Source organism: Plectropomus leopardus, chromosome 16, assembly GCF_026936395.1.
Source record: "Plectropomus leopardus strain MGB_pleo_1.0 chromosome 16, ASM2693639v1, whole genome shotgun sequence".
Lineage (NCBI taxonomy): Eukaryota > Metazoa > Chordata > Actinopteri > Perciformes > Serranidae > Plectropomus > Plectropomus leopardus.
The window spans coordinates 13332434-13358848 of record NC_142191.1 but is presented as its reverse complement, the minus strand read 5'-3'; the positions used below and the strand labels follow the sequence as shown (position 1 = coordinate 13358848).

Genomic DNA, 26415 nt, shown 5'->3' with positions numbered 1-26415 from the left:
ACAAGATGTTAAGATATTGGATTCATGCAAAATTAGACGGATGCATTGACCACCAAAATCTACTCGGTTCATCTCTAAGTTTAAGTGAACGTTTGTGCTAAATTTGAAATAAATCCCCCAATATGTTGTTGTGATATTGTGTTTACAAGACTGAGACAGAAGAGGTCTCGGTGACCTTGACCTTCGACCACTAAATCTAATCAATTAGTCCAAGATGATGTGTGTGCCAAATTTGAAAAAAAATTCTCTTAAGGCATTCTTGAGATATCGTGTTCACGAGAACGATGGACAACCCGAAAACATGTCCCTGCCCACAGCTATCGCCGGTACAGAAGCATCAAACACATTCTCTAAACAATGCTTAATTTTAGAGGTCAAATTAACAGAATGTTTATTTCCACAAAGGGAGGGTCATACAATTGAAATTTAAGAATTTTTCCAAGAATTATACTACACAGGACATAGAACATAAAAGAAAAAAGAATGTTAAAAAATGCCAAGGTTCCCCAATAATATGCATTTTGCAGTATTAACTACTTTAAAAGTATGTTTGTAATTGTGTTTGTACAGATAATACATATTTTGAACTCTCACAACAGGATAAAAAAATACACTGCTACAATCAGACTGGATACCAGTCCTGTGGCTTTCAAAAAATCCATGGGACACCCAGTCCCTCTCTGTTGCTCTACAGTGAACCATTTCAGTTATGTCCACCATTTACCAGAATTACCTCCCCAAACAGACACACACCAGGACAGATCTAATCCCAGAGTTTGATTTGTCCGTCCCAACCACAGGTGATCACCTTGGAGGTTTCATGCGGATGCCACAGTGCGCTTATGCACACCTTGTCATGAGCCTTGATCCTGTGGTAAAGCTTGGTGGTCTTCCAGTCCCAAATGTTCAGCTTTCCATCTGCATCTCCCGACACCACATAGCTAGGAAAAAGGATAACCAGAGAGGGAGAGGATAGGAAGATTAGGACTTTGCTAAAAATGACTTCTGTCTCCACTTCACCTGCCAAAAGGTGGGAGTCTGAATTTTTTGCTATTCAGTCTAGCCAGGAGTTGCAGTGTTGCTATGGATACGGAGAGGAAGTTAGGGCACCTGCTCACAGACGTGGGTGGTGGTGGGTGAGAAGAGGGGAGAAACAGGTCTTAATGGGTGTTTTGGCTAGAATAAGGGTGCTGGACTGTCCTAGTTAGCTCTCCGTGTGGAGCTTATACTGTAGATAATTTGAATTTCCACAGCTCTTTATCAACTGAAGGAGTTTTCAAGGACAGAAAGCGAGCAGAGGTATTCTGCATCTGAATATACCGAACATCTGTGCAACACAGTGTCTTCAACCTGTTTCACCACTTTCTTCTTCATTTAATGATGTATTTTGATTCTTATATTTTGTCAAAAGACAATTATCATCACCATCTTCTCAAAGAAACAGATGCATCTCTAACTCTTGATTTCTCAAGCACATTTTCTTCAATCAGCTATTCTAAACTATTAATCAGGTGTGAGAATTCCAGCTGCCCAATGCTCACCTCATGTCTGGAGAGAAGTCCACTTGGCAGGCATAGCCAGCCACCATGTGCCCTTTGAAGACTTTCTTCTTGTTAAGTCTGAAGCGGTTTTGGGCTCCAAAGATTAGAATCTGGTTGTCCATGGACTGGCATGCTAGCCATTTACCTGGAGTAAGAAACAAGCAAACAGCATGAGGCTAAGAGCTCGTCTCAAATGGTGCTGCACAGTATGCCACTGTAAAACATTTAACTATCAAGTATTTTGAAATCAAAACAGGTGAGTAATAGTACACAAAAGCCATGGTTCAGTGTGATGTCAGTATAATGGAAGTAGTGCAAGTTTCAAAGACAGTCAAAATCCTCTGGCTAGCAACTTTGGAAATATTTTGCCCATGAACAAACTTGTTAAACCATTTAAATTATGAGAATAAGTAATATTTCAAACACTGAATAAGCGTGTTCATACACTGAAGGAACACCTGCCCCAAATGCAACAATCAACTCCCATGCTGTGAAACTGAAAATACTAAATATGCTAAATAATAAAAATAAACCTTGTGTATAGGGAGGATTGTCACTGTTAGTTAAAACTTAACTACGCTATATTTAAAAATTCAAAGCACACAAACATTTATAAACTCTGTGATCGGCACATCTGGATGATGCAAGTGAATGTGAGTTGGCATGTTGGATATGTTTCCATTCACAGGCCCTAAAAAAGGAAAGGGCAAAGCCAATACAGCATCCTCGTCTTACACACAGAGCTGTTTGGTGCTGTTGTAGCTGACCGGGAACCTGCAGGTGGGTCATTCAGCTCCAGTTTTTCATTTGCGCTTGCCGCACTGTGACTGACTTGCATTCCAACTGACTTGTTGTGTTAACCTCAGGACGTGTTGCGGCATAACAGCATTAGGGCTAAAATTTGTCAGGCAGAACTTGCATTTGTGAAATTAGGTTCCACATTATGTGCATCAGTCTACATTAGGGTTGTAAATGTATGAGATTCTCAAGGTACAATATCTGTCTCAGAATATACAGCACTTTAAATGTATCACTGTATAACAGAATTATTATTATCAGTCTGAATTACCCTGAATGAAAACAGACGGGTTAGTTTTAGTTGAACAAAAGTTTTAACACCATAATTAAGAACTGAGACCATTTTTAATGGAATTATGTGTAAAAAGTCTATCTTTTAAAAATAACTAAAATAAAGGTGACATTCTCCATCCAGTTGCTTTTTGTTTTTTTTACAATATCATAGATAAGCAAATGTACACAGCATGATAACTGTCACCTTTTATATCGCGGTATATTGTAAAAAAAAACAGAATATCGCCGCAACCCTAGTCTACATGCTGTGTATTCTGCGTGCTGCTGTGCGCACACCACTGTGATCCCTGTACCGTGGCAGTTTGGCATGAATATACAAACTGGTACAGCCCTATATTGAAAGTATTGGAGGTGCAGTATAGAAGCTCAAGGCCCACATGAAGCAGGACAGCGGCTTGTATTAGCACTAATAATTTAAGCATGCAAACATATCAAAGCTTTAAATGCTGTCACAACATGTTAAAAAGTACCTATTCGCTTGCTAGACTGTCTCATTAGTATAATTTTGTACAGCCAAATGTTGAACAAGCAGCTGCTTGTATCTCAGATGTGGAATCATGATGCCGCCTGCTGCTGCTGTAAGTACGCGCTAAACCTGGCAGTGTAACAACTATGATCTACTGCTACATCAAGCAGAGTCAAATATTTTTAATAACAGGTACACGGTAATTGGTGGAAATATGACAAGATAAAAAGTAGAAATTTGAGTTTGAGTGGAGGACACTCATGATCTCATCATTCTGCCATCATTAAAATGAAAAGATCGAGTAATTTAGGGAAAAACAAGAGAGGCTTTTCATCAGTGGCTGCTCAGCTGAGATCTACTTTACAGAGCGTTTCAGCTCCTGACAAATGCTACAGCCTCAAAGTCACTACACAGTGATAAGAGGCAGTGCTTCAGTGTCAAAGCATTACACGACTCGCTGCACTTCTTGAAAGGGAAACATGATGAAAATTATTAATGTGGTAGGAGAAAGAGATCTACTTTTGGTGTGTGTGTGTGTGTGTGTGTGTGTGTGTGTGTGTGTGTGTGTGTGTGTGTGTGTGTGTGTGTGTGTGTGTGTGTGTGTGTGTGTGTGTGTGTGTGTGTGTGTGTGTGCTCCTCTTACATCCTCTCTCACAAAACATAAATGAGGAAGACACTATTGTCCACAAATGTCAAATGCAATACGTGCAGGAAAATGGAAACAACTTGGCCAATTTCGGCAGGCTGTGTCTCTTTCGTTAGGATGGCAAGAGACGGGGGAGAGCAGGAAAATAGAGGAGAGGATGTGGATGCTGTGCCAAGGGGGGCTGGGTGCCATTTAGGCGTAAGAGAAAACTGAATGGTCTCCCACTGAGAGCACATTCATTATTCACACGCTCAAGAGAAACAAACCATGTTGGCACAAATAGGAAACGCTGCCCAAAGCAAGGAAGAGACGAGGGAGTGTGTAAGGGAGAGGATGAAAAGGAGAAATCAAAGTAGGTGGAGAGGGAAGAAACAGATGAGGACAGAAGAGCAGAGTTTGATGCTAGCTGAAGCTGATGGAGCGCAACAGAGAATTTCTGATTCAAACAGAAGCATTAGAGTTGAAGAGGAATTCATTCTGCTTTTATTTTAGGTGTATGCAGCTTCCCAAAACGTTGCTACTCTGTCAGTAACCGCCTTCTTTACATCCTCCATTCACATATGTGGAAATTCACCAATCCAGCTGTCCAGTAGCAGGTTTATTCTACTATTGGACTGCATGAACCACTATGTCTTAATCATACATCTTTGCCCAAATCCTATGCTAATGACTTCCACAGTAAGCAGCTATCAGCTAATATTGATTTATAAAAAATGTTTTTTCTTACTTACTGCAGCTGTACAGTGCCCAGAGCATGCATTAAACACAAACATTCACAGAGCAATCAAAGTTTGACATTTTGAAAAATATGCTTATTTGCTTTCTTGCTGAGGGTTAGAGAGGAGGATCAATACCATTCTCACATCTGGGAAATAGTTTGCTTGACTTTGTCCAAAAGGTACCATCAAGCTCACTAATTAACACATTATCCTGTGTGTTAAATCAGGATAAAAAGTGTAAAAGTGTGAAAACATCAAGTTCTAGTTTCACAGGGGGTTATGTGCCAGATTTTCTTTCGGCTGGGTGCAGTGACTTTTTAGCAACCTCACAGTGTTGACAGCACTCCAGGAGGTGGTTTTTATTTTCACCTTTTGACAGAGCCATGATAGCCATTTTCCCTTCTTCCAGATTTTCTGCTAAGCTAAACTCATGGTCTCCTGATGGTACCTTCATATTACTGTACAGATGTTAGAGGGAAATCATTCTACTCATGTAACACTCTGTTTGTACGTGGGTCTGCTTGTCCAGCAGTGATAAGCTCGGGATCGCTGACGGAGCAGTTGACGGAGCAGTCTGGTCGGCCTCCTGGCTTCGGGGTGCGTGTGCCTCCTGTCTAAGTTGTATCTGACAGCTGTAGGAGCCCCATTACCTCTTCTATAGACCCAGTGTGCTCATCCAGATGCACCCTCAGGTACCAAAATTTTGCACCATTTGATTTAAAATGAATTGGTTCTTGGTGGTACCAGTGTAATTAGGTTGGTTTCTTTAAGAGTACTACATTCTGGAATCAAGCCTTTGTACAATAAAGCTTTCCTTTGATGTTTTCCTATAATATTTATTGATTTTGTGAATTACAAGGAGGAGACAGCACCTCTTCATCTCAAGGTCAAACATTAACATCAGCAGATAAATATCGCGAAAAAAAAATGCAAACCAGCTGGTTTTGGTTTTTTTTTTAACCCAATGCAGCTTCTCTATCCCTCGCTGACATGTCATTAATTGCAACGGCTGGCTGCTGTGCGCTTCACAGTTCACTCCCTTTCAATACTGTGCAATAGAGATGTTTTAGTGTTTTAACAGGGCTCAATGGGCCGTCTGTGACAGCTGGCGTACTCTGAGCAAACAAACAAAGGATTGGAGATGGATCAAGCTTTATACAGCTGGTGTCTATCAATCCGAAATGTCAGGATTGGGCCAGATCCCGATCCTGATGACTGGATCTGGACATCTCAACAATTACGTTTACTTAAAGCCTGCCTTGTTTTTATTCTTTTGAGCAACGACCAACGCTGGACGGTATGAATCAATCTGGCAGTATGGGTTTTAAGCTCCCTGGAGGCTCTGTACTGTGTCCCTGACTGCTTTGCCATAATTTGAATACTCACCGTTGGGAGAGAGTGTCACAGCTGGCATAGAGTGCATGCTGGGCTCAGCGATGTACTTGAAGTCCACAGGGATGTCCCTGAAAAAGGCACAAAGCACTGTGAGTACACTTGAAGATGGGTTAAACACGGGATGAGAGAGCAACCTCAGCAGCCCCGAAGCAAGAACAACTCAAAAGACAAAAAAAAAAAAAAACATTCACGAGCTGGAGTTTATTATTGCAGCTGTTTATGCTGCCTCAAACATGCTTGCTTCTCAAGAGAAAATGGTGAAAAACCAGGCACACTCACCATTACAGCTACAGAATGTAAATAACTCCATGCAGTCTGAAAGGCGCTTTTGATGCTGCACTGCCGACTGTACCGCCATCCAATTATTTATTAATCCCTTTGCTCTTTCACCCTGCTCTCCCCCTTTCTTTTATGCTCTGCTGTGTGTCTCTGCTTTGGGAGAGATAGGAAACTTGCCGATCTTAAGTGAAGATCATTCAGATTTACAGTGCTGTGTGTATGTGTCTGCCAGGATGACAGCATGCCAATTTCCTCTGTTTTTTTTGTACACAACTGACCTGCTGCAAACTAAGTGAATGAGTACAACTAATGTGTCTTTTTGCCTCTAACTGTGTGTGTTTGCATCAACTAAGTGCCCTGTTCTCATGTCGCTATCTGCTTAAACTGAAGCCATGTCTGTGTCTGAGATGAGTAACAGCTGGAACACCGTGCTTGCATACAAGACAAAAGATAGGCTTCGAAGAACTAAAGGCGAGTTAAACGAGAAATGCAAACCCTTGTACACATGAAAAACACAATTCATGAGCACACAGTCAGACATTAAAGGGGCGCCTGGGTTTGTCAGAGCCAATGTCTGCAGACACGCCAAGCTAAACTCTGAAAGGATAACAAAGCTATCAGATCTCTTCTTCAGAGCTCCAGAAATAACTGGTGTAAATGCTCTGTTGTCTGGAGAGCCGTGTGAGAGAAAGAAAGAAAAACACAAACAATCTACACACTGGGGAGACTCATTAATAATAGATGATTGATTGTTGTTTTCTGTGTTACATGTCAATCAAGATAGGGGACAATGGCGAAAAAACAAAAACAGCATTTTTGTATATTTTATATGTGTTTGTCTGGCATTATTTCTTCAGTAAGGTCGGGGTTAAGTTTTGTAATCAGCCTGCAGGAAAAATGTCAAGACGGAAACGAGAAAAATCTTTGAGCTTTTCTTCAGAGGGAAATGAAACAGACCATCTTTGTTTCTTTGGAACTAATGTGAAAAGGGGATTTCACAAAACATAATTACTATTGACAAGAGTAAATTAACTTTTTATCTTTCAAATGATTGCAACACTTCTACTTTGGTAAAGTCACTTCAAGGGTAAGTGCTGAATTTTTCAACCTAGGCCCTATTTTCCCATGTTTTTTCTGTCTGCGTGACTAATGGAAGCAAAAAGTTTGACATCGGTTCAGTATTGAGTAGAACCGCTACAGACGGCAGCAGCAAAACGGGCTGCAACGTCATTATTTGGAGCATGTTCGCATTGTCAATATACGTCCACCAAAAGTGCCTGTTTTTGGCACTGACAGACTCTGATTAATTCTAAGTGTCTGACATTTTCTGGTAAGGATCCCTACAGAGATAGACCTTTTTGTAATAGGGTAAGATCCATTTCATTGAACTAGAAACAGCCCTAGAATTTTAGCATTGTAAAACACACTGAAATCAAAGTTAAAAAAAAAAAACAACCTCGCAAAAACAGTCTTGGTTTGTCTTCATTTTTCCAACAATCACCAACTCTGCTTTAGTATGCTGAATCACACGCACACGTGTAAATAACTTTACTGAAATGAAGGTGATTTCAAAGCTGTTTCTGGATAAACAAAAAGGATCTTACTCTTCAACATAAAGGTCTATGTATGTAGGAATCCTTTCCATATTTTGCCAGACACTTGAACTCGAAAAACCTGAGCCTGTGAGTGCGAAAACAAGCACTTTTAATGGATGTAAATTGATGGTGCACAAATGCCCAGAGTGGTTACATCGCAGCCTGTTTTGCCACTGCTGGTGCTGTGCGCTTTCTCTCTCAGTCTCTCTCTCTCTCAATACTGGACCACTTTCAAAAATTGCTGTTCCCATCAGTCAGTTAGACAAAAAAACATAGGAAAATACGGTCCAGGTTGAAAAACAAACTTGGGCAAATACTTACATAATGTTATTTTGGTTGGCAGAGGGCTTTTTAAAAAGGTCACAACTATTATGAAAGTCAATCTAGAGGGAAATTAAGTACTTGGATGACAGAGCAGTTCACTTTCCAGCATGTGCAATTCCAAAAAAAAAAAAGCCCTCTCTATCTCTGCCATTTTTCATCTGTCTCTCTCCTTTTTTCTCTATCCATCATCATTCCAAATGTCCCCCCAAGCCCACAGTTTCACTGCTCTCTGAACAATGTCTTTATGATCAGGAGCTAATTCTCCTTGTTGGCACAGAGCAGAGCATTTCATATTGATTGTAATTGTCCTCCGACGCGTACGCCAACTATCCGCTCCCTGATGATAAACCTCTGCCACAGTTTAAGTAATTCCCCCACAAAACTTATGAGTATGCGTGTAAGATGAGGATAGAATCTGAATTACGGTAGGCGTTATCACTGCGATGTGAATGGCCTGTACGGCTGCTCTTTTCGAAGCATCCAGTGTTCTCTCACCACTGCCCTTCTCAGCAAGACTCTGCTTCTAGTGTGGAGATATGAGACGTTCTGGTAATTTCAGCCTAATGCTTCTATATACCAGCTCTCACAGGAGGGGTTAGCCAGAGCTCAGAGCCAGGTGGTATCCGTGGGAGAAAGAGGGACACTAAAGCCACTCTTTGGCCGGGCATACCACTCGCCCGTTTGCTCCCACGCTGCACTCACAAAGCTCACGGGAGACACCCTCTTAAACAAGAATACAAAATAGACTCCTGGGATATGCTTTTTTCGCTTCATGTTTTTCTGTCGACATTTTATTCTGTCCTTCAACACTGGCTTCAAGAGTGTGTGGGAAAAAAATTAAAAAATCACTAGTTAATCCCCATCTCTCACACTCTGGAGGAACAAGACGAGTTGGGAAGATCTGACAAGATTAAAAAGAGGAAAAAAACTACACAAACGGTAGTCCTTGAATAAAAGCCCCCCTTTCAAAGAATCCAAAGGAAGCTATTTTATCAGCTGATCTTTAAATATTTATCATCTTTGAGCAATAAATAAAAGGGTTTGTTTATTACCAGAATACCCCCCCAGCTCATCTGCAAGCCACTCTTGGTGGTCTCTCGATTGGCCACTGAGCAAAGACTGCAGTAGGACATTTAATAATAGTGTATCCCCAAACATAGACTTTACTTGGACGGGCTGCCCAGGTATATAAACGCCTGCCAAAGCATAGTTAGTATCCCATTTTTAGCGTTTTTTTTAATTGTTCAAGAAAATAACACTTAGGGCAGGGAATCATTTAAAAAGTGATACCTTTACTACTTTACTACTTCAGAGGTCCTTTTTCTCTGCTTAACTCGATACTCATCATATGAATGGAAGCATTCAGTTGTATAAAATGCCATCCAATAACACAAGCGTGTACTATAGCCACACTTTGAACATTTTGGTGGTGTCTTGGCATGCTGAACTGCACAGTCTGTCAGACTCACAGCCCTTGACTTCACCACATCACAGTAGTTGCAATAGTGGGCCGATCATACGGTGCGATGATGACTGACTACAAGCAAAAATGTACAAATATTCATTTTTTCCTTAAATAGTACTGATTACTGACACCTTGCCCCAATGACACCATCCTCATATAACTAACTAGTGGACAGAGCTGAGCTGCATAGATTTGCTTAGCCCCTTCTTGCCCCACTCTCTCTCTCTTGCAAACACATTGACAGCTGACCCATCTGTAAATAGTCCCTTATTTCCAAGCGCACTCTTAAATTTACAAATAACTTAACAGATTTCCAGCCAGCTCTGCATCAACGCAATGTGTGCAGATAAAAGCTGTTTGGCTTCTCCCCACTCCAGCAGCACCAAAAGCTCCAACCTCAACGGCTAGTATAGCTCGGTTTGGCCACGTGAAAAGCACACACCCCACTCTGCCCCCAGTGGATCTTCTGGGAAACACAAGTGAACATAAGTTTCTTAATAACAAAAGAGATTTTTAAATGCTTTTTTGGGGTTTTTTTTTAAAAGATATTTTAGGGGCCTTTAATGCCTTCATTGACAGACATAGCATGAAAGGGGGAGAGAGAGGGAGGTGACGTGCAGCAAAGGACCATGGCCAAACTCCAACCTGCAGCCACTGCGGCAAGGACATAGCCTCTGTAAATGGGGCGCCTGCTCTGTCAACTGAGCTACTGGGCACCGTAGTTAGTTTTAAACTTTATCTGACATGCCAGTCATCCCAGCGCATCTGCCTTCCAATAATGTAATTTGTGGAACCGTTTCAAAATGCTTATTTATTATTAAAATATACAATTGGCAACAGGGGGCAGACTCACAGGGGTTACTGCTGGAGCGTTGTCAATGTACAATGTTTGCTCCAGGGGGAAAATAAGAAACTCCCAGTGCAACAGATGCATGTAAAGCAGGCATACCGTGGCAAAGGCGGTGACTCAGAGCTGATTAGCAGCACAGCTGGTTGAGCTTTGTCCAAGATAAGGTCGTCAGGAGGTTTGCTGATGTCTGCTCGTCTTGTGATCAATTAATGGAAGGAGCAGTGAGCAATGCAGGACGTCTTCAGAGGGCAGCATGATACACTCATGATATATACTGTGTTTTTTAAATGTATTTCCTGAGTTTTCTTGTAAAAGGTCCAGTGTGATCCATCTCCCGTCAAATCACCCTAAACAGTGTATTTTTCATAACTTTAAATCAGTTTTTAACCTTAACAAATGAATGTTGGTTTACCGAAAATAAACACTAAATAATGAAACTCTGCTTAACTGTCATACCACTGATGAATTTCAGCTAAATGCATCCAGTCCTCCATTCAATATTTAAAATTGTGTGCCTTACTCAGAGGTACACCACTAAAAATCTGTAAAATCCAGTTCAAAACACTGCATAAGTATTTCAGGCTGTAGTCTGTACTCACCACTCCCAAACACGAAGACTCTTGTCGTCCGATGTGCTGACAAATCGACGGTTCTCATCAACAAAGGTTATGGTGTTGACGGCTCCCAAGTGACGGTCGTACTCCTGAACCACCTCACCTGTCCTGATGTCCCACTGAAATAAAGACACAAGGCGCAGAGAGCAAAACAGACAGAAAGGAGGTAAACACATTTATCTGTGACATGTTGACACTAAATACAGTGGATTATTAAAACTGATTCACAAAATGCCACTTCACTGCACTTTTATATACTGTGGAGTGTTGATTTCCAAAATAAATATAATTCGGTTATGGGATACTCAAAAATCACCAGTTTGGAAAATCCTACAGGTAAACGGGTTAATTAGTAACAGATTTAAGAATCAAGCATCCTTGAAATGCTTACTGTTCACAAGCAAGGATGGTCACTTTGTGAAACACTGTGTGGGCTAACAGTCCAACAGACTGATAGAATGACATTTCTCAATGCACAACTGCAGAGCATTTAGGGATTTCACCGTCTACAATCCATAATATAAACAAAAGTTTCAGAGAATCGGGAGAAATCTCTGCATGTTAGCTGCAATGCTGAAAACCAATGCTGATTACCCCTGACCTTTGATTCCTGGAACAACACTGAATTAAAAACCAGCATAACTGTATTGAGGACATTACTACATGGGCTCAGAACACTTTGGAAAACCACTGTCAGTAAACAAAGTTTAGCAAAGTTAAGACTCTACCATGTAATGTGAAAGCCATACATTCACATCTAGAAACACTGCAGACTTCTCTGTGCCCAAGCTCATCTGAGATGGACTGACACAAAGTGGAAAAGTGTGCTGTGGTCTGACGAGTCCAAGATTAAGCCTTTTTTTTTCAAAAAATATGAGCTTTGTGTTCTTCGCACTATGAAGAAAAAGACCATCTAGACTGTTAACAGTGCGAAATTCAAATGATAACATCTCTGATGGTATGGGGGTGTGTTGGTGCACATGGCATCATGGGTAACTTGCACATCTGTGAAAGCACCAGTGATGCTGAAAGGCACATACAGCTTTAAGAGCAACATATGCTGCCATCCAGAAAACATCCTTTTAATGGACATCCCTGCTTATTCCAACAAGACAATGCCAAAACACATCTGCATGTGTTCCAACTGCATGGCTTCACAGTAAAAGAGCAAAGGTACTAAACTGCCCTGTCTGCAGTCACGACCTGTCTCCCATTGTGTGGGACATTACGAAGCACAAAATTCATCAACAGACAGATCAACATACAAACTTCAACAATTAAGTGTCCTAAATTCCCAAATGCTTACCAAGTGATGTTTAAAGAAAAGGTGATGTAACACAGTGGAAGACAACCCCCTGTCCTAACTTTTTTTGGAATCAGGTGGTACAACTTTTTTTTACTGTAGAGAAAGTCATATGTGGGAGAATGACTGAGATCAGCTTTTAATTGTGCTAATGCAGTGAAATGGCTTAACTCCAGTGGTGTAATGACAGAGAGTAGCATTCAAACAGGCCTCAGTCTTGAACATTCTTTCTTTTGGGTAACATTATGCACACATTAAAATGTAAAGGAATGACAACCACACAGAAGCCACCCAAGGCAACAAACGAATAGGACGCATTTCTGTCCAAACAGATTTTACATCCAATTCTATTTATGCTTTTTTTTTTTTTTTAGATCTAAGCCTTCGGCTGCTCACAGGAGCAGCCATCTGTTCTCAAAACCCAGAAGAGAGCTGAATGATTTAACACTAACCCTGATTGTTGTGCCAGATATTGTAAAGTGACTACTGTTCATGTGAACAATTAGGGGACAAACTTTGTGTCATATCTTGATATAAATTAAAGATGAAAGCAAAATGAAATAACACCGAATAGCTTCATACTAGTGGGTCCAAACCTCCATGATGCATTGCGGAAAATAAGATATTTCCTAATCAGATGTACTGAAAATAATCTAAACTTTCTTCTGTAAAGGTTCTGGGTTACTTGTTCTGAAAACTGTTTACCTGATTTTGTGATATCATAGTTATGGATTTCCCACTTTTATCACAGATTGTTCTCTTCTCTTGCACCTTAATGCTACCCATGATTAATGACTTGCTCTAGTCCTGTCAGCCACTGAACCCTGAGCCACGCACACACAAATACACACACTATTGCCAGAAGATGAGACGGGAGTGTATTTCATGCTCCTGTGGGCACAGGGGGTATACACAGAAATTCATGTGTGCATCTGCTTGGTCAACTGGGAAATACACTTGAAGTGAGGGAGGGAGTTGAATTGAATTGCTTGCAATGTGGCGCACGCCAACTTTACCTGAACAATCTTCTTATCCGACATGCCGGCCACGAAAAGGCTCTGTTTGTCCTCATCTGGGTTGAACTTGACGCAGTACGGTACCTTCCTGTTGGTGAAGCGGGAGATACACTGGCCTGTAGAGAGAGGCAGAAATGAAAGTCAGAGCTCCAGAATAATCCACGGTGGCTTTTTCAGAGAGAGGTACACTCAAGTTGTTTAAAATTTAGGAACACAGACCGCAACTTTCAATGCTGTATGCGCTGTCCCTGCAGGCAGCGACAGCTCAGCCGTAACATAGAAATTTCAGTGTGTCTTTGTATTCATTCAGCGGAGGTGAATCGCCGCAAGAATGATGCTTCCACCATTGCTTAAGCTGAGAAAACAGGAAATTGGAAATGACTGCAACACCAAGAGGCCCTTAAGATAAGAATGATGGCTTTTTTACTATCATCTTTTCCGTATTACATCGTGTGTTTTAACTGCAACTGGGGCGGACATGGAATAAAATACTAAAATCATCCCTTACTGATCACTGCTCTGTGCAACTGCAAGACAGAAACTGTTAAAATTTGCACTTAATGAAACCACAACAACTGATGGGAACAAATTGTAACAGTATAATAAAGTAACTCTAACAGGCGTATGTGGATGTGGCTTCTGAGGGCATCCTGTCACAACACTAGGGGATTTAACTCTTGTCTGCCCTCTGCTGGATTGGCACTCTTGAGTTGAGAGGGGTGGAAATTGAGCTGGATGAGTAATGAGAGAAGAGAACCATGTGGCACCAGAGAGATCAGGGACCCAACATTTTGTGGACAGTTAACATATGTCTTTTTCAACCCTATAAGATCAGAATTCCATAAAGACTGTGTGATAGATGGTAATTACATTTCTGACGACATATAGTTTGTAGTAAATTATGTAGTAAATGATTGTATTGCCATGTTATGCAGTTGTTACTGTTTAAAACGCCCTGCCCGGTGCCTATGTTATATATCACAATAGAGACCAGACCAGCTGTTGGGTTACACGTCACCCCCGTCACACCTCTGAGTTCACGATCAGAAATAGATCCAGGAAATTCTGTAAATCTGAGCTTCCTTTAAAAAATACTTTAAATGATTAAACCAATGTCAAAATGGAGGAAAGTGATTGTGCAAGTAAATAGTCCAACCAAGTAACAAGATAAACAACCTGGCTGAAATTTGTTTTTGACTTTACAGAAACACACTCGAGAGTTCTGCAGAGAAATGTTTGATACAAATACAAAAAGAAGCCAAGGTCTGCGCCGTCATTCACAATTATCTGATAGCTTGCGAGATAAAGGTTATATTAGACTGCACTGCAGAGTGTCATTATGTTCCCCCTATACACTATCTGCTGAGTGCCGCTGAGATAGTTTCTACTCACAGAACACAGTGGAGATGTTTAAAAAAAAAAAAACGCCACGAGACACTTGAACAGACGCTCTGTGTAAGTGAGATATTCATGTGGAGTACATCTCTCCGGTTCAGTCATTTTGAAGATTCAACAAGAGGCTGTGTGAATAGTAGAAAAGAGTGACAACAGAATGGGAGAGCCTACCTGTTTCAGTGTCCCAGAGTTTGAGGTAGCGGTCATAGGCAGCGCTCAGGAACTGCGTCCCACTGTTGTTGAAGCAAATGTCTCGCACTGCTTTGCTGTGGCCTGACATAAACAGAGAGGATTTACACACACATTACAAATAAATAAATAAATAAAATCTAGACAATTTCACTGTGTTCCCCACTCGTTAGTACATCTCTCCCAGCTGCCCTCCTTTGAAACACAATTCATTTGAGAAATGTGAAACCTGGTTAAGGGAAATAAGGGATGTTGAGGTAGAAAGATGACGTGAGCTGTGGGAGACAAGAGAAATGGAATCTTTAAATGAGCTTGGAGAGGTAAGAGGATGAAACAGAAAAAAAATTACGTGCGCCGTCTGTCTTTTCAACTCTTCTCCACCTTCTCCTATTCTCTTCCTAATCCCAATCTATGCAACCCCTTTGGCTTTCTCTCATACAGCGCAGGTGATGCGAGGTCCCTGTGGGCTCAGCGCACGCAGACGCCTCCCTTGTTAAAACTGGCTTTTATCAGGGCTACACTGTTTCCACAGCGATAACAGAGCCCACTGAGGCTAAGCGCCTGCCTGCTTGCTTGCTCTAACCCGGCTTGCTGGCAGACCAAAGACAAACGGTGCCGCTGCAGAAAGCCTTGTTGGTGTATGTGTGTGTACAAGAAAGTACAGATTCACAAACTACTGAAAGCAGAGCACACATGTCATCAAATATACCGTTTGTCCCAGAGAGCATCCAAAATGCACTCATGATGATATGCATGTTCATTCATGCACATCGCCCAATTGATGTGTGCTTAACTGTTCTGTCATACTTGATAATTTTGACAAGCTTCACATGCTGACAAACAACAATGTCCCAAAAAAGTATATGGTTTTAATTACATTGCTATACATTCAAGAGAAAAACACATGAAATATGAAAAAGTGGGGGAGCAGTAGAGCTGCACAATATATTGTTTCAGCATTGGCATTTCGATGTGCAACAGTCACATTGCAGGATGCGTGATGTCATGTAGGGAAAGTTAACTCAAACACATCATGCTGTTAGTTTTTTTGCTGCTTGATACAAAAGGAAAACTCGCACAGTTCTCATTTTCCTTGACTAATGATATCAGCCGAGCCTTCCCCTTTAACACAGGTTAGATGTTTATGTCACACAGTCTGGCAGTGTTTGTTATGAGAAGTGAGACTCTCAGCAGAAAGTGTCTAGATAAGCTCAGGTTCAAGTAAAATGACTGTAGAGAAGGCCATGTTTTTGGTTTGCTGCACAGAAGAAATAAAGCACCTATATAATACAATGTTATCACAACGTCTTCTGTCCTTTCTTCGCCACAGAGTTGTTGGACTGTAAAAGCTAGTTACCAGCTATAAGCCAGGACAAAGCTTATTGGTTTGCATAAAAAACAGAGATCTCAAGTCTGTCTGATTAAGGACGCCCCATTCGGAACAAGAGGGGAGCAACATAATGGAGCAGGGGGTAAGCAACATGTATTATTGTTATTGTTATAATTATTATTATTGTTGTTATTATTATTAGTAGTAGTATTAGTATTATTATTATTATGACATTTAAAGTCAGTAACTGTAGCTTGGGTTGACAGAAAAACATCTTATGAATCAAATTGTGTCATGGAACAGTGTATTAAACTAACTTATTTCCTCCTTGTCCCCCAAAGAAAATTCTTGCTTAAAAAAATTATTTTCAAGCTTTTATTTATTTCTTTATTATTTTCTTTTCTACGCCCTACACTACAAAATCCCAATCCCAAATAATTCTTGAATGATTATTTCCAAATAGAGCTATTCAAGTATTCTGGTAAAGATTACTCTTATTTTTCTATATTGTAACATATATCCAAGAAAAAGAAAAAACAGAACTATCAATTTTTCGAATATTGTGCACCCCAAGAATGCAGGGAAGAAAACTTAATATTGTTAACAAAAAGGCGAAGACCTGAAAGTCATCCAAATACATTGGGAAACAAAGAAATTAAATAAGATTGAACCCATCTTGGTAGAACAAATTTTTTTTAAAAAGATTATATTATAATTAGGGCAGTACCAAATGCTTTTTCTTGATATTTGACGCTTCTATTGAGATTTTTGAATGAAGCTCCAAATGTCTCATGTACACCCTGGAGTAGTGATGTGCAGGTCAGGGTCTTTTATTACCTGCATCCACACAACTGTTTGAGAGCTTATTCCTGATGCCCAACATGCAAAAATATGCATCAACCACCCAAACCTGCCTGTGAAGAAATACTGATTTAAAGCAGAATGAACTGACATACACAAAAAACAAACAGAACTCACATGTTGATTTATAATTCAAATGTCGCCTTTCAGTGAATGAGGTTTGAACTTTTCCCTACAGCCTTAATTATACTAATGTAAAAAGAAAATATATATACCACACAGCAGCTGATGGAACAGAGCAGAGCAGCAACAACTAAGTGAAAACCTAGTATTCTCTTTACAGCATAGCCAAATACTTCTAATACTCCTCTAATGAACAAAATAATTAACATCATCAAGTGCATCTCAGCTGCTTCTCCAACTCATAAAGCCTTCAGCCAGTCATTCACTGTCAGTTTATTCACCCCTAAACTCTATTCTCTCTTCCTATACGCCAACTCCTCTCCATGTCTTGTGCCCTCCCTCGCCCCTCGCTCCTCTTGGCCCCCGGGCTGCTGAATTATGCATATTCTGTGAAGGAGCTGACAAGCAGAACCACGGCTGCAAACAATCTCTATTCAGACAGGGTGCTGTCTCTGGGAAGAGTGTAAGAGTGACCCGCACACATTAGCCTAAACCCCCCAGACCCCATCTATTCCAAAAATAAATAAATAAATAAATAAAACATGCCCACACTTTCTGTCAGTGGTCAGCAGACGTGTCATTAGTGTTGCAGTAATGCTGAGCTCACAGTCTGTCACTGTTGCGTATTTCCCAAATGGCTGCATGCGTTTCAGACCTCGAGCATATTTCACGTCAGCATGTTTGCTGATGATCCATTGTTGTTTCACTTTGTGGCGAGTTTCATAATATTCTGTTACCATTTCACACAATTAATTATTAACACCTGTCGAAGTTTATCCCATCCAACATTTCAGATCACTTACCAATAAATGTCCGTATACATCTCCTCTCGCCGTACACCTCCCACAGCTGTGGAGAGAAGGACATTAAAAAAGTGAGCACAGATTTGTGATACCCACCACTACAATGAATTAAGACTGCATAAAAAATGCATCAGGTTGTAGAGGTTAGCTTTGAATCTACTTAAAAGCAGCATGGTCCAATAAAACACTGAGATTATTTACCTTGATCTTACAGTCCATGGAGCTGGAGAGCAGTAGATGACCAGAATTTGGAAATAGTCGGATAGCACTGACACCCTGGAAAACACACAGGAGATTGTATCTAACCATGTTTCTCCAGATCATAAGTACGCTAATAGTTGGATCTAAATATTCATGAGAGATTCCAAATCATTTCAGTTTATATTTGGCTGTACTGCAAGAGTCTCCACACTGGGTTGCGTTTCTGCCATGTAATCAGCTAAGAGGTTTTGTCATGGGTAAAAAAATATATTTATATAAAAACACAGGTACAGGCAAAAAGACAACAAAAAAATGTGGACGGACAGTGGGTGAGAACAAAAGCATTTTTTTCCCGAGGAATCAGATGTGATCATGAGAATTTTTTTAAATATCTAAATCAACTAATAGCTGGTCAGCTAATTGTAATAATTGTAATAACCAAGCCTAATCAGCAATTACAGCTGCCTTGAGAAAACCTACGGCACAAACCGCGCTCACCATCCCGGCATCGATCGGAGCCAGTAAAGGAGAAATGATCTTGGCTGGATTTGTGATTCAAGAACGGAGAAACCAGCTCAAATCAGGCACTGCGTACAATATTCTTTTTCTGTGCAGCAACCTCAGAATAATGACTGGCAACATAGTTGGCGATTGATTATGCCCAAAATTATTTAAATTAATTTAACAGATTCCAGTCGCACAATAAAAATTTAAAAAATAAAGCACTTTAAAGTGAGTGTAGTAGTTGTAGTTAATCATGGGTTGGGATGCAGAACTTCTGTACTGATTGTTGTGATTGCATGTTTGCAAAACCATAACCATCACCATAACCCATATAAAGTACTGTGTGTGTTCCTGCTCTTGCCTTAATTTAAGCATGGCCAGGCTATTGATATTAAATCATTTCCTAAAGGGGGACATTAGCTGAATCATTATACAGCCCGGGCAGCAGAGCAGAGTGTGTGTGCAGACCAAGCTGCCTCTGTAGTAGTCATAGAAATTCTAATGGTTTTCAAGTTACCAAACTTTCTCCAAAAAGTGTCAAAAAACTTTGGTGACACCGTACGGGCCATCCTCCATCTATTATCTCGACATCAGCACTTCCCCACGCTTATTATCTTTTCAAACCTCTTTGTATTTCAAATTAGACTCTGAAGGCTGTAACTTCTTGCACAAAGCGGATAGAAGCCAATTTAAACCTTGAGTGATTTCTCTCTCCCTGAAGCACACTGGCAGATCTGAAGCCTGAATCACATCTTTCTTGGAATAACCCAGTGTTTGCCTTTATATTTGAATTATAACGACGGTGTTTTGAATGAGAACAGAATAATCTTGGATATGTCAGAGATGCGCTGCTCGTATACGGCTGTGTTATCATTTTATTCAAAAGTACCCTGGAGGTTTTTACAGACTGCCTCGCAAATTCTTACAGGGACTGCATAATGGAAATTTCTCTCAATGTATACAGACACCTATATGACACAGCTGTCATTTTGCATTTCAGAATCATTTTAAAACAACACAATAATACTTACCATCAGAAAAGCCTGCATAGCAAAGACGTGCTGCAAGAGTTATGAACTGGTACATAGAGGGGCAATTCATGTACACACAGAAGCACAAATGATTTGTGTCCCTTTCCACTGACCTTGGTGTGTCCAGACCAAACGTGAATCTGTTTTTTAGGCAGGTAACATTTATCTGGAGCATCTGCAGAGCGAAGGTTAATGCCGATATCCTGTGGGACGTGAAGGTAGGACCTGCCCTGGTAATCATACATGTCTTTAACTGGGGGAAGAACAGAAACAGACAAAATATCATGTAAACCATCCTTTAGCATTTGGATACATGCTTTTGAAGAATACTGCACTGCCTTTTGCCCTTAGTCAAAGAGAAATCCTTAAAATACTCAAAGAAATTGGGGAAATTTCATCTAATTCCTTGAGAAAACTTGGCAAACTTCATCTTCCGTGGAATGTTGTGTACTGCAAACTCAACAAAACTTTCAACCTCTGTTTTTAAGAAAAATATTCATTTAAGAATGTTGTTCAATATCAAAAGAAACACTCCACTCACAGTACAAACTAATAATAAATTTAAATCTGATTCTGATAGTCTTTCACATGTGTTAAATAGAGTGGGTCACAGTACCATGGAGAATGGTCTTCTCCTCTGCTGGAGCATCTTCCTCGTTCCTTCCTTTCTTCTGCCTCTTGGCTGTTATCTCATCCAGCTCTTTCTGCTCCTCCTGTAAAAATAATATTAATCACAACCACATGATTACCAAACTGATTTGTTCTGAGATACAGTGCTGAGGACAGACTCCAGATGTCACGAGAACCAGTACATTGGTATGAAGTTAATGGCAAAACTCTGAAAACAGGGCAGTGCGCGTCATCACATCTCGTATGTACAGTGCTGAACAGCAACAATGGAAAGCAAATACGTTAATATAGCGCAGGCTATATATTAATAATCACCCCCAAAATCTCAGGAATGCACATAGATTAGTGCTTTGTGTTCAAAGCATATCATCAGGGATAAATAAAATTTTAACTGAATTTAATTTAAATGCTTTTAATGAAGGAGTTAATGTTTAGGTACATGGGGATTGTTGATTCATTTTTGTTTTTACCGTAGTATTGAACAGGGTATCAAGAATTGAATTTCTAAATGTCTGGTATTGTGACATGCCAAGAAAGACTGAACTGAAGTCAGTTTTCTCTTAATTGCATGCCCCAGTGGAAAGCGCATTACACAGGGCGACTTTTAGTTTTCTGTGAAGGCAGATGGTTGTGTGGGAAGGAGGGGTCACATGGCCACTGGGAAGTTAAGCAGAAATACAAAGGTGTTTTTTGGTGCTTTATATCAGCCAAAGAACAAAATATTTTTTTAATTAACAGATTTACCACATCAGTGACAACCTGTGTATCTTTCAAATTTCTTAACAGAAATCCTCACTGTCTAAACCTGGAAGGTGCTGCGTTTTCTTGCCTTGCTATCATATCAAGTAGTAAGTCAGCTAATTGAGTGAAGAAGCAACAATCTCAAACGCTCAGCCAGAGTATTTGTGTATTATATGTTGAACAAATCATTACCTCTGATGGTTTGGCCACATCTTTCTCATCTATATATTTCGCCCATGGTCCGAGGAAGTTGTCAATCTCTCCTGCTTCTCCACCTTTGATCTTTTTCCTTTTATCTCCCTTCTTCTGTCCGCTCTCAAACACAGTGAGCCCTGGAGGAAGAGACACTGGATAATATAATTCTGAATCTCCCTTTAACAATACTTGATGCAGCATAAGATACGCTACATAATGGATGATCTATACAGCCAGATGCAGACGAACACATATACCTGTGGTACATAATTACCTTTATTTTTCTCGGCCTCATCTACTGCACCAATGTAGGCACTAGAGGAGACCTGGTGCGTGTCCACAGATGGATCTAGAGCATAACCTATTAGCACAGTGGACAGAGTTGTAAAACGGTCATTAAAATTCAGGGTCAATACACTGACTGTATAATTTAAACCCATCACACAGGCCACAGATGAGATTACCGTAGGTGTGGAACGTCCTCCTCTGCTGTTCAAACATAAAGTCGTTGAGGTGAGCAGGTTCTGCATAGCCAGATAACATGTTCCTGGGGGCGGCCATCTGCTGGCTTTTAAATGGGTTTATTGGACCAAACTAAGAAGAAGAAATACAATATCATTAATAAAACTAACATTAAATTTTAATGTGGCCTTACAGGGAACTACTCTTTTTGCATAGCCTCTCTGTTAAATGTATGTCAAATAAGCATGACTTGCTTAACAACAGATCTGATTAATGTGACAACAGTATAATGGATATATAAATAGGAAGAGCACAAGGTTTATTCCAGTGGGAAATTGCAGCATCACATCTGCCAATCATTATAAACCATGAAAGATGGAGAGGTAAGGACTCTCTAGGAGACAAGCAAGAATCAATACCACTCATAAATATTAAACAACCAACAAGCTCGACATCCATAACAACAGATATTCTAATTCATGTGATAGTGTTTACACTAGAGCTGATTGATATGGGCATAAATATCACGTATCATTTATATTTATTGTAAATAGTTCATAAAATATTTACAAAATGAAATCTTTGATAAACAATCACGACTAATGTAGATATAATGACCAAGTGGGTAAAGATAAATAATAGAAGAGCTAAAACTGTCTGGTAAGTTCATGAAATGACACCACTCTACAAAGCAATAAGACTCTGTTTTAGTACTTAAGTATTTTGGGGGAATATCTGTATTTTACTTAAGCTTGTATTTATGTCAAATATCACTTTTACTCCACTACACTTCCTGATTAAAATGTATACTTTTGCTCCAAAACATTTCCGGTAAACTCCTTCGTTACTAGAAAATGAGGAGGAAAGGGATGGACAGACCAGTGAAAGGAATGGTAGGGAAGGAAAAGTTGGACCTATTTTTCCTTCAAGTGTAATGTTGGCTCCATTTTTAAGGTGAACATTTTAAGAAGAAATAATCTACTCAACTCTGACCTTTAGCATTTTTTTTTACCAACTTTTACTTTTAATGTCAATACTTAATAAGATTTATTGTCAGAAAATTAGTTAAATTTGATAGTTGAGTAGAATAAATATCACAGACTTTTACTCAAGTAAAATTCTAATAGATGACTTAAACTTTTACCAAAGTATTGTTTTGGTAAGATATCTGTACTGTTCCTCAAGGATGACTGTCAGGTACTTTATCCACCACTGACTTTAAGCAAGAATAGATAACACATGCGACATCCAAAATCTAAGATGACAGGACATCGAAATAACATTGATATATTGCCCAGTCCTAATTGTGGGTATGATGGCAAAGCAGCTGGAGTCTTTTTTTTCATTTCAGTCAGCTGGAAGAATCATACGAGCCTTCGATCCCAAGAAAAGACCTAACCATGTTTTAAAATATGTAACAATAAACAAAATTTGTCTTGAAATCATAAATGACACAGCTCTTGATGTCATCTACTTATTCTAAAACTTACCTCTGGTGCAAACATGGTTTCATATGTCGGGTTATAAGAGACTTCTTTCAAAAAGGGGTCCAGGTGTGTGCCAGTCTCAACAGACTCCTGAAGGTAAGATGTACAAATTAGCCATCTGTTTGACTAGCAATAATAATAACAATAAGTTTAGTTTCATTTATATAGCACCACTGAAAATAGATTTTACAAAGTGTTTTGACAAAAAAATGCAAAACAAAGCCAAGAAGGGTTTCTTGCAGAGGCAACATAATTATAAGAGCCAAACAATAATGCCGAACTAAGTCTAGACAATACTTTGAATAGAATTAAACAAGAGAACAAGCAATTACAAAGTAAAAACAACAATAACAGCACATATCACTATGAGTACAGTTACAAACGGACTATCTGGTTATTCTTTGACATAATGTAACAACGACTGGACTCGCTCGATACTTAACGTTTCCCGCTAACCGCTAGTAGCGTAGTTTAATAACGCTAACAACAGTTGTTAACTCTACACACTGCTTATTTGGAATTTGCCATTATAAACTGAAATCGCATGTCTCATTGTGTTATTCAATTCAGTGTCGTACCTTTAAAAATATCTAACTTTAACAATCTAATTACAACGTTAAGCTAACGTTAGCTAGCTCTGTTAGCTTACCTTAACGGCCACCTCGGGAGCAGAATTGAGAAGAGCCACAGTCATCGTCGGTGCAGATTTTAAAGGTTTCAGGTGAGCCAAAGCGTCCGGATCCGGTGTCTCAACTTTCTCAACACCGGTATTGGATTCAGACTCATTTTCTGAATCAGAATCACTGCCGTACGAAACGAGGGAAGATATGGCAGCAGACATCTTGGATGTTGTGAATTCGAAGGAAGCAGGAGGGCGGTACTTCCGTTCTGACAAAATAAAATTACTCACCCTGTCAAGTTACTAAATTTTACTGGGAAATTTCACATGTAATCAAATTCTCGAGGTCTCATCCATCGTTAAAAACTTTCAGGATTGAATTTAGGAAATACGTTGAGCCTATTCAAATTATTAAAAATAACAAATATACTCATTTGTAGTTAATATGCTGCAAGAATATTTTTCAAGGTTTTTCCCCCTAGCGTTTTTTGTTGTTACTTTTTGTCTATGTTTATTTTATTTATGTGCTTGTTTTATTTAATGTATTCATTTATTTTTTTACGATATCACATGTAGCCTATCTTATGTCCTGTTAGATGTTAGATGTTTAGTCCTATGGAAAATGGAATCATGCCTATTAGGTTATCCTTTCTTAATATGGTACCTTAATTAGGCCTATTTATTTTCTGTCTTGATATCCCATGGCGCAAGGGATGGTTTATATAAATACTACTACTACTACTACTATAATAATAATAATAATAATGATAATAATAATAATAATAATAATGAATCACGGGGGATTTAAAGAGTAGCCTAAAATGTTTACAAAAACACAGTGATGCTGTGGTGAAACAAAATGTGCTTTGTACTCAGAATGTGCAATAACGTGCCATCATATCGGAAACAATACCAAACGCTGCAACGATTACTTAGTAGACTGATTAGTTGATATATGGAAAAGTCACTGCAACTATTCTGATTATCTTTCTAAAGCAAAAAGGCGAAGCATTTCCTTTTCCAGATCCTGATATTTGAGGAACATCTTTAACTGAATTTAATATCTTTGGGGTTTGGAGTATTTTGTGACATTTTATGGACACTGTAATTGAAAATTGAGCTTATGATTAGTCATAATAATCCATATTGAAAATCACTGGTGGCAGATATTTTTCAAGCACTGGGGAGAGAGTAGGTAGGTAAAAAACTGTTCCTCATATATATATATATATATATATACATTTTTCATAAATGTATATATATATATGAAAGATGTATATATGCGTCCCTCTATTATAATAAATGAAGAACAGTTTTTTACCTACAGCCATAAACAAAACCACACAGTCTCTCAGGTCTTTGGTGGTCATTATTATCATTGACCTTTGTGTTGTATTTTGTAATCAACTCAATATGATACCAAGTCATTAAATCGCTGCGCAGGAGATCGATTAATTGTATAATAATGTGATTCTTATGTACAGTCGGCGTAGTATTAATCAAATCAATCAAATCTCAGAGATTGGACAGCATAAAATGACGGTATGGGATAACTAGCCAATACAGCGAGCGCGCACGGTATCCGCGAACCTCCCACGAGCACAGCAGCAGTTGCATGGGACGCTTTCTCGCGCCCCAACAATAGAGTGGTAAGTACCATTATCACCGATTATAATGGGGACATTTTCTTGCGAATAAACGTCATTCCTCACTCGTTACTTTGAAAACAATATCTTTGTCGCATAGAGATAAAACCTACCGATATTTTTTGTTGTTACGAAACCTGTTGTTAGCTCGACCGGACTGGATTTGATACCAGTTCCGCCAATATCTGCCCCGAGATTCCCTTTGGAAAAAAGTGCCTGGGTTCTCCTCCGCCGCCGCCTCTTCCAGCAGGAGTACATTTGATACATCAGAGACAGTACAATCATGGACCCGACCCGGGGATTTAAATTCTTGGACACGGTGGCATGCTCCGCTGCTCAGTGAGGATGGAAAGAAAATAAGAGGAATTTTAACGAACGTATCAGGTAATTATTTTGAACACTTTGTACTTAAGCCGCTTATTTTACTTGCAAATGTGACTTTATTGCATCTCAGCTCAGCGGCAATAAACTGCCTTAAAACCGAGTCACCATGTTGTAACATAAAACTGGAGCTGCTTGACTAATAACGGTCTTGGTAATTCAACACTGTCTGGCCATCTCTGACTCACACATTAAGGTGACAAACATGGCAATGTTGGGGCTTAAAAGTGGTCAAAACCATTAAAAGTGCCATTAATATGTTGAATAATGAATGCATAAAGCCAAATATGTAATAGTACCGATTGAAGGGTGATAAATTGCAAAGCTCCACATCTGCAGCTCCTGCAGCAGCGTCTTGACATATTTACTCCGAGGAATATCATGTTAGTGAGAAAACCAAATATTTGCAAATTATCTAACGTTAAAGAAACATGCCGCATTTCTCATCTGTTTTTTTTTCTTTTAAATTCGTCAATGGGTTGTGGAGTTTCACGTTGGTACAGTGAACCGCT

At 39.6% G+C, this 26415-nt stretch overlaps 2 protein-coding genes across 5 annotated transcripts in view; one reads left to right on the top strand and one right to left on the bottom strand.

Moving 5' to 3' along the window:
* Window positions 1-365: 365 nt before the first annotated feature.
* cdc40 (cell division cycle 40 homolog (S. cerevisiae)) lies at window positions 366-24139 on the bottom strand. The gene is made up of 15 exons (XM_042504036.2): window positions 23907-24139; window positions 23261-23347; window positions 21773-21902; window positions 21583-21669; window positions 21306-21445; window positions 20359-20455; window positions 19856-19995; window positions 18208-18282; window positions 18007-18052; window positions 14872-14973; window positions 13306-13421; window positions 10972-11105; window positions 5851-5927; window positions 1542-1686; window positions 366-941 (listed from the first exon to the last, which is right to left on the bottom strand). The coding sequence occupies exons 1-15, from the start codon at window positions 24096-24098 to the stop codon at window positions 764-766; spliced, it is 1746 nt and encodes a 581-aa protein (XP_042359970.1). The 5' UTR covers window positions 24099-24139; the 3' UTR covers window positions 366-763.
* Window positions 24140-25421: 1282 nt separating this feature from the next.
* The window catches only part of wasf1 (WASP family member 1), an 85441-nt gene continuing 84447 nt past the window's right edge, over window positions 25422-26415 (top strand). For 2 of the 4 annotated variants that reach the window (XM_042503792.2, XM_042503791.2), the window contains exon 1: window positions 25480-25906. The gene's annotated coding sequence lies outside the window, so the exon portion shown is untranslated. Of the gene's footprint in view, window positions 25907-26415 lie in introns of all 4 variants that reach the window. The other 2 variants (XM_042503790.2, XM_042503793.2) reach the window with 2 other exon arrangements.